The sequence below is a fragment of the Neolamprologus brichardi genome, chromosome 2, assembly GCF_056152115.1.
Source record: "Neolamprologus brichardi isolate AB-2024 chromosome 2, ASM5615211v1, whole genome shotgun sequence".
Classification (NCBI taxonomy): Eukaryota; Metazoa; Chordata; class Actinopteri; order Cichliformes; family Cichlidae; genus Neolamprologus; species Neolamprologus brichardi.
The window spans coordinates 23,195,548-23,205,000 of NC_142105.1; the positions used below are offsets into that span (position 1 = coordinate 23,195,548).

Here is a 9,453-nt window from a genome sequence, read left to right on the forward strand (position 1 = left end):
CAGGCTATATGGCTGCATAGCAGCCAGACAGCCAACATATGGAAACAGCTATTATAGATCTACACCATGGTTCCAAGTCATAGTAATAGCAGCACCTCAAAAATGTCCCAAGTAGCATGCTCCAACTTGTTTATTTGCAAAAATCAACATGTAAAAATGACTTGTTTGCTTTGTAATTGAAGAATATGCCAGTGTTTCTCATATCAGCAGCTGTAGGCGCACATGTGCATGATTTACACTTATATGTTAATAAATATGACTGCAGATGAAGTACAGATGTCCCTCAGAATCAAAGTGCAAAGGCTTTGTTAGACACCCAGAGAGTCCTAATATTAGGGTGAAGTTCCTTGTTGTAGAAGAACTGCCAAGCTCTCCTTGGAGCTTTAGTGATCAATAACGTAACGCAGCCGCAAGATATTTTGTGCTCTGGACAAGGAGTCTGAATCCTCCCCAAATCCCTTTTTTAAATCTTTGGATGGAAATGAGAAATGTAGAAAATTATGACCTGAGGTATCAGCATGGCAGGTTAAAGAAAAAGAAAAGCACCTGAGACTTTATGTGGGGGAGGGGGGGGGTAGAGTTTTCGATTATGACCACAGAGTCGGGGGAGTTCTGTGATATGCAACTGTCTGTCAAATTGAGACAACTGAAGCAAGTGTTCCATTTTTTTCTTCTTAGCCACAGATCACATGAGAATCCAGCCAACATAAGTTAAAATGTTTTCTTTAGCTGCTTGTATGCAGCAGCAGTTGAGAGAAGGCTTTTACTGGAGTAGGTGTCTTTTTATATTAGAAGCCTCTTCCTGAGGGCTTGAGCGTCTCTTTTCCATCCTCGTCTGACCTTTCACTTTGAAGTGTTTTGCTGTCAGGATGGTAGTCGACTGTATGTGTCTTGTATATTGCGCCATTCATTCTCTATTAACTGTGGACCCTGATGCACAACACTCCCATGGGAACAGCTGTCTCTGCACATCCATGTACTGGCGCGTCTATCGCCAGCGATTACACTGTGTTCAAAGTCGTATCACGAGTCTTGCCCATTCAGGTTTCATCAAACAGGAACAGGATCTCCTCTTGCTGTCTGCATGGTTTCTGTGAGTCACACCTGCATTATTCACCGTCTGGAGGAAGGGAGTTTTGCATAAATGGGAGACCCATCTACCAAAAACAAAGCAAATGTAAGTCCTTTATGTAACGGTTGATGCTAAAGAATGACTTGTGAGCCACGGTTAGTGTAAATTATTCAAGCGCAGAATACAAATGATGTTTCTGTGCTAATATTCATTTCATATCTCTTTCCCGAGATGCCCCAGAGGCTCCATACATGATCTCCATGTTACCTCTCTACGTCTTTATTGTCACTGCATTCATTAAAATGCACTTCAAAAAGCTTAATGAAAGCAAATGAGAATGTGGTAATGCTAAAACATCGCATAACAGCGAAGAACAGAGCTTAGAGTGTAGCTGCACTTGGGATAAAAGTGCTTATGCCAAAAATCAGTGGATAAAAGTGATCTGCGCGCAGCAAGGACTTTGAGTTACTTTTTTGTGTGTGTTTAAATATCAGGGCACATGTTTTGGAAGCTGATCAATGTCAACTGAACTTCAAGTGCAGGTCTCTTCAGGTGCAATTGAAGACAGCTGAAGAGCTAAAGTGGAGGAAAGGGAGAAGTAGAACAACTGAGTTGGAATCTGATTTATTCATTGTGTCCTTGAAGGGAGAGAGAGATAGGGCGAAAGACTGCAGTAAGCTGCAAAGTGAGAGAGCTATTGAACCAGAAAGTTCTTTTATTCTACAGTAATCAAAGTATCCTCCCCATGACATGTCCTCCCTCTGCCTTTTCAGTTTTCCCTCTGTCGTTCTCTTATTCTCTCTCACACACACACACAGACACACATACACATATAGTGACAGAGCCTATGTTATATCAGATTAAGTCTCACAGCCACAGGCCCAAAGAGGCAGTGATCACGAGAAGCCAGCCTCTAGTCGCACAGTTCAGCACATTCGAGAAAGTGTGCTACCTCACAGTGGGGGATGATGAGTTGTCCTCTGTGGAAGGAAATGTCCTCTCCTGGTCCTTTGATTAGATTAACACTTCCTTTCCCCGTGTCACTTTCTGAACGAAAGGACTCGTCCTAATTGTTTGTTGCCCCTTTGTTTTGTTTTTTTCTCCTGGTCTCGCAGCACAAGTGTTGCCACTATGTCGCCTCCTCCCCACCCACCTTTGATAGGTGAATAAACTAATTCCAGCGAACAGTCTCATGAGCATCGTTTACTGCAGTGCAGTGCCATCTTTGCACACCACTCCCCCACGTTGTCTTATTCCTATTTGGTAGCAGTTCAGGCATAACAAAGAATAAAAGACAAAAACGGGAAGGGAAAAAAAAAATGACAAAAGGCGAGGCAGTGAAGCAAAGGAAGAACGAAAAAAAAAAAAAAGCAATATCCTTTCATGCTTTGTCAGAAATGGGTTGTTTGGATCGTGGAGTGGCATTTCATGCAGCCCAAGTCTGTTCCACAGGACTGGTGCAGTGAATAAATCCTGAATCATAGAGTCTGCATCCAGAAATGAATCAAAAAAAAAAAAAGAAAAAGCTGGTGTTTTGCCATGTTGGATTTGTTATTTGAGCTGTGGCAGGCTGCATCTCTGGAAGGAGGAATTTCATTTTTACCACACAATGCAGACCCAGAGACTAGTAAAATAACACAGACTGGGCAATCTACTGCGCTTTGTGCCTGGTTTACTCTGCAGTGTATGTGAGAATTTACACTGTGGGAATAAGAAGCTGAGAGTTAACGTGATTAACGCCCCCCCACAACCCCCACTCTCCTTTCCTTTGGCTGGATTTGTTTTAGTAAATCCACATGAACGCGTCCTCCCTGAAAAATAGTTTTAAAAAGTTGAAAACGCGCGATGAAATTATGACTGAATAATGATAATGACTGATGCGACACGTGTGCGTGCGCAGTATGGTGTGCGGGCAGTTTGCGGCCGTAATAATGCATTATTGATTGTGTCGCAAAGCATCTGATAGAGAGAGAAGGCGAAAAAAAGATCACATGCCAGATGAAGCTGTCAATGGAGCCCTCAATCAGTAGATGCAATGCAGACACAGAGAGAGAACCAGATGGTGCTAACTATTGATCCGAAACATGCACACATACTTCCACAGATCAATGTTGAACTGGTATAGGGAAAAACTCTGCTCTCTGTGTTGCTGTCTGCAAGGAGAGGGAGCGGGCTGCCCGGGATGCTCATACTCCAGCAGTCTCATGCTCGAGTTAAAGTATGCAGTGTGTTTAACCTCTGCTGAGATGTTTTCCTATAATCCCTTCAGGCCACTGAATCAGCCCCAGTGTTTTGTTCAACGCAGACGGGTTTAAACAATGTTGTGAAAGCACACGCACAAGGACACAGGAACCCTTTCTGTACATTTTTATTTACAAAATGTATTAAAATTCTCTATACAGCGCCTCACTAATGAGGTTCAGCAAATTATGCATGCATCTTTTGCTCTTTTGTACCCACTACTACGCCTGGCGATATTATGTTTTCTTTTTGCAGAAGGTGAGACGTACAAAAAAAAGAAAAGGGAAAAATATAGAAAACAAAAAAGGTGAAAGTGGTTTTACTAAAAGAATTACTAGGGCTGGCTGTCTAGCATTAAACCTAAGGTGGCTTTGCGAGTAGCAGAGCTCGTCAAGCATCATTGATTTCACATGCAATTTCTTATAAAATAAAACAAAAAAACAACAAATAAGGAGGAAAAAAGGGGAAATCAATATTCAATTGTGTCATATAAATAGTTCTCGTTTATCTAAATGTACACATCTTTCTCTGTTTGCTCTTTCTTTTTTTCACATTGTCAGTTTTTTAAATATTTATATATATTTATATATATAAAACTATCTGCCCATAGTTTCAGGTGATTTGATAAGTGTCTCCCTAAATCCTATGGAATCACAGTCTTTTTGAAAGAAAAGAAATTCTTACAGCAATATGTAAATGTGCTAAGCTCCAGGACTCTCCCTGGTTTAACCTTGTAGAAATCTATTTTCCATTTTATTCATTATTTTTTTTTTTTTTGTAATTTTCATTTACTAAGTGAAGTCACTAAACACTGTAATGCTCATTAAAGGAAATCAAATCAAAAAGCGAACCACAGCTCATTGTAAAATGTGCAGTTGTTAAAGAAAATGGTAAGGTAATCCAAAATACTACAGTTTAAAAGCCATTACTGTTATCCTTTAATTGGACTGCAGTTAATCTACAATTGAATTACCCTTTTTTGTTTGGTATTACTTTGATGTACAGAAGACTCGAATGACTCAGGAAAAAACACTGTTCGGAGCGACAAACCTTAGTGAGTCAGTGCCCCTTTGATATTTTACAAACTGTAAATCACAAACAGATTTCTCTTTCCCCAGGCATGAATACTTTGCTTTACACACTCGTCATACAAAACACACTCTTGGCAGTATCGGAAGTGTGAATTATGACCTGGTCCCGTAGCGCGTGAAAGCCGAACCAGGTCATCTTCTCATCTCCGTGGGTCCCGTCAAACTTTCAGAAGACAGTGGCAGCAGCACCAGAGTTAAGAGTACAATTGACACACGTCATTGTTTTGGACTGAAATGGCATTTCACTCTAATAAGATAAATCTATCTTTTAAAACTAGTACATGGTCACTAGAAGTGACTTAGAGCAGTATAAAAGCTATGTCATTGTAACCAGTGTGTAACAGTGCACTGTGTGGATCTAATAAAATAATCTGAACACACAGAACCAGTGAAAATCTGGCAGCAGAAGAATGAAGAGTAATCTGATCGCATTAAATACAAGAAACCAATTATACACTTGTCATGTGAGATTTGTCGTCTTTCTGGCACTTCAAAATGTGCTTAGGGTTGCAAATGATGGCTTTTGTTCTCTCATTCATGTCACGTCATATATATCTATATATATAGATATATATATATAGATATAGATATATTACTGCACCAGTCCTCTGTTTTGTATGCGTTTCAAGCAAAAAGCAATATTATCAATGAGTTGCATTGATTGGACTTGGAGTTCCATAAGGCACTGATAGGAGGGAACCACGCAGGCTCGTCCCATGACCAGTCCAGTCGTGTCGTCATTGCAGATTATCGTGCCGTGTCCGCCCAGGAGGATCTGGCAATCCTCGTGATCCTGTGCCTTTCTTAGATATAGTCACAGTTGTAAGGGAAAATGGAAATGTTTCCTAAACCTGTGACAGCACAAAAAAACAAAAGCAAACAATGGAAAAAGTTAACTTTTGTTCTGGACAACTCATGTTGAACACATGACTTTTTATTACAAAATAAAATGTGGGGATTTCCTTATTGGCTGAAATACAGTATCTTTTATTATATAAAGCTTTGTTTGAAAGGCTCTACAATTCACTCGTCAACATCAAATATCTTTAACCAAATTAACACAAATACATCTTTCTGCCTCCATCCTAACCTATTTCATCATGACTGTGCTGACACGGTTTGCGGGAAGGAAAGGCAAACAACTCCCTCGACTGTGATCAGACGTTGACTGTCTGACGCACATGACATCACCTCTTTCCAACCAAGTCCTGCCCACTTCAAACCAGTCAGAAGAACACAGAAACACACTACAGAAGCCTCTTGTGTAAACAGTCGAAACGAAAGAAAAGAAATGAGCGCCGGTGGATTCCTTCGCTCAGAATAAAGAACTGATTGAAAAAATGTGTTCTCAATGAAAATCTGTTGACAAGTCACACTTTGTGTCTAATGAGAGCACACGTGCAAACAATCTGATCAAATCCAAGATGAATTTTTAATTATGTCATTATCAGTGCATGCTTATCGTTGTTCAGTGCATTTCTGTAGAACTGCTGCAGAGGTAGTCTGCAACTTCTCACTGGCCTCTACTGACAGTTTCTGTGGAGGGTTTTTTTTTTTCCAGTGGAATTATGCGTAGAAAACAAACCCATGAAAACAGGTCAGTGCACTCTGTGGATCATTCAGGGTGATGTGGTCTATATTCCTGGTAAGGATAAGGTAGATGTTCTTAAAGCTTCAAAAGACTATTTATGTTAGCAATGGCTCTGTGCAGTGTGGTGGAGGTTGCTTGTAGTGATAAACACTCGGAGAATTATCACACATCCCATATTCCTTTATCACTATGTAGTTTGACACCTTTTGGCCCGTTTCATTTGGTTTTACTTTAGAATGAGTATAGAGATGCCTGCTGTTGCGTCAGAAACTAGTTTGGAAATGCCTTTTTTGCACATTTTGGCCACTTTGCACATTGCTGCTTTTTTTTAGTTTGTTTTTTGAAGCCAAGCAAGAGGCATCTGCCTGAAAACTGTGGGTGCTGCATACATATCCTGCTTTATTGTCTGTTTTTCTCTAAATGGGGCCATGAAGTCATAAATGAAGATAATACTGTATTAAATAAGCTGAAATTTGCAAGACCCGTAATAAGGAACAATTTCATTGAGGTCTGAAATTTAGACAAGCGTAAGTGTGTTACCAGAACCTGAACCTACATATATTTTAATTCTTTTTTAGCCAAGAGGTTTCACAAAACACAGCATGTTTTGGAAATTCAATGCACTCTTACATGTAATATTTCTAGATGAAGTATGCAGCTTTTTTTTTTGGTAAATAAAGTTTCCCGTAAAGCTTGCACTATATCTTACCTTCCTGTACAGGACAAATGATTAGGTAGTGAAAACAGAGGAGAATTTAGTGCTTACATGGAGCCCGAAACTGAAAAGCTAAGCAACAAGTTTAACAGAAACAAAGTAATGCTACAGTCGTATACAGTCAGCTACTGTCTTCAATGCTACTGTCTGACATAATACACCAATTAACTGTATTAAATCAGCAAAAATCACAAATCTGTTGCCATCTACATGCAAATTAATGTTGAACAGGAATTTACATCAGAATAAAATGATTTGGCAACCATGTTGCAAAGAAACGTTCCACAGACCACTTGCGCTCATTGGTGCAGAGTGACTGCAACTGATTGCAACATGTTGCCAATCTGTCAGCCTTTTTTTTAAAATTACATATCTTTTATGATATGTCGACCCCAGCAGGCGACCTGTGCTGCAATCTGATTTTTACTCTTGAGTGACTGAGCCACAAAAGTAAGTGAGAATTAAAGATTTAAAATAAAATAAAATAAAAAATTAGGAGAACTAAAGGAATTCTAAACAAAAACTTGAATTTCCTTCAGTTTCTCTGAGCATTGCACGGTCTGACCTCGGGGTGAGTTTGCTGGGAGGCACAGTCCTGGGAGGATTGGCAGCTGTCTTGAATGTTTTCCACTTGTGAATAATCTTTTTCACTGTAGAATGATGGACTTTAAATTGTTTGGAAATAGACTTCCCAGACTGATGGGCAGGAACAATTGCTTCTCTAAGATTATTGCTGATGTCTTCTCTCTTTGGCATTGTGTTAACACACACCCGAATTCTGCCAGAACTGCTGCCTTTATAGACACACTCACACTTGCTGTTGATCAGTTAATCCAGTACATTTGATTAGCAGTATTTGGTTGCTAATCTTAATTGCTGAGCACGCAGTATAGGCGTACTTAGCTTTTCACACAATGCTTTTGCATTTTAGCTAACTTTTTGTTAAATGATGACATGGTTTGATAGTTGTTCTTCTTTATCTAATGTTGTTTTTACCTCATTTTGAGACCTGCTGAGCACAGTGGCCCTAAGACGTCAAATGCGCTGTAACTTAAGAAAACACAAGCAAATAGAAAAATGCTGCAAAAGCATACAAAACCCAACGGAAATTTTAAAAAAGGAGCAAGAGTTTCCAAAATAACATCACAGAACAGAACTAAAGTGTTTTTGTAGAAACAATAATGTGATGGAACAGCTGCGGAAGTTACAAGTGGCTAATGGTAAACATGTATATGAATCATGCGATTAAAACACACATTATCCTGCATCTTTTTCCCTCTCACAACACATATGATTCACCCACTTCTTTTAAACATGTCTCAGTGCAGTGTTTATGTCACATTATTGTCTCCCCCAAAACACTGTTTTTTGGTGGCTGTAGTTCAGGAGGTAGAGCAGGTCATCTACTAATTGGAAGGTTGGTGATTCGACCCAGTCCGCATGCCAAAGTACTCTTTTGCAAGATGAAGTTGCTTTCCGATGCATCCATCAAAGTGTGAATGTGTCTGAATGTTAAATAGAAAGCACTTAGCAGTAGAAGAAAGTGCTTGTGTGAATGAGGCAGGTTTTATAAAGTGGTTTGTATGCTCAAGGAGAGTAAAAAAGTGTCGTATAAGAACCAGTTTATTACTTTTGTTGTGATTTTTCTTCTTTCATCGTCTTTTATTTACCTTTCTTTGTGTTTTGTGTCCTTTTGTAGCGTTTTTCTGTTTGCGCATGTTTTCTTAGGTGGCAGCATGTTTAACCTCTCAGGGTCATTTTTTAAATAGTGTCACAGAACAAAACAAAGAACAGCATACTGTAGGTTGATACGATCGGGCGTGTTGCTTGATATGCTACACACAAAGCTATATGGTACACAGTATAAACAACAGTGTGCTTTTTCACAAACAGCAGCTACATACCAAACAGACAGTGGAAGACTCAATTCTGACTGATATGGCAGGAAGCTAAATGATTCATCAGAGTGCACGATGGGAACAGTAAGGCGAGGCGACGTACCTCTAGATCTTAACGCTCTCGGTTCCGTATACGTTGTAGCCTTCTCTGTATGTGGCAAAGTTCTGGGTGTTGGTCGGGGGAGCCGGCTTAAAATTCTGGGCATTCTTGGCCATTTTCAGCCGTTTGGTTTCTTGTCGTGATTTATAACAGAACTCTATCAGTGCCACCATCATGGCCAGCCCCAGCCCTCCGACCAGAATATAGAAGACACCAGCCACATTGCTTAGGCTGAGAGCACTTGTCTTGTCCTGGGGGGAAGTGAATAACATCGTTAAGAGTTTTGCAGTGGAGCTAAGGCAAAAGAACAAAATGCAGCCTGCATCCTTCCAACTGAGCCTCGACTCAACAGTAAAACTGACTTAAGTGGTAAATGATCATACTCTAGATTATCATGCTCTATATTACTGATGCTACCAAAGGGAGTTTATGGTTACTAACAGCTACAAGCAACAGAAATGAAACGTGTAACGAGCTGCTAAGCAATTTCAACTGAAATTATATTGCTATGTTACAAATTTATGAGGAACTTGAGATTCAGATATAGTCAAACCATTCTCCACTTAGGAGAAAGAAGCCAACTCTTGCTGGTGAATGTAGAGCTAACCTGGCGCTATGCTTCATACATGTAAAATGGCTTCTGCTCTTGACCATATAAGGAAGCTGGTCAGTATCGCATAGGTCGACAGCTGTGAACATCCCTGCCCTTTCAATTCTCTAATGGCAACACTGTCATACAATACAG

At 39.9% G+C, this 9,453-nt stretch overlaps 1 protein-coding gene across 3 annotated transcripts in view; it reads right to left on the minus strand.

Annotated features, from left to right (window-relative positions):
* Window positions 1-3,424: 3,424 nt before the first annotated feature.
* LOC102783061 (glutamate receptor 3) overlaps window positions 3,425-9,453 on the minus strand; it is a 90,434-nt gene continuing 84,405 nt past the window's right edge. For 2 of the 3 annotated variants that reach the window (XM_006781606.2, XM_006781605.2), the window contains exons 15-16: window positions 8,712-8,959; window positions 3,425-5,255 (exon numbers count right to left, since the gene is read on the minus strand). In XM_006781606.2, the coding sequence (XP_006781669.2) occupies window positions 8,714-8,959 (246 nt within the window). In that variant the 3' untranslated portion in view covers window positions 3,425-5,255; window positions 8,712-8,713. Of the gene's footprint in view, window positions 5,256-8,711; window positions 8,960-9,453 lie in introns of those variants that run through there. The other variant, XR_004843783.2, reaches the window with a different exon arrangement.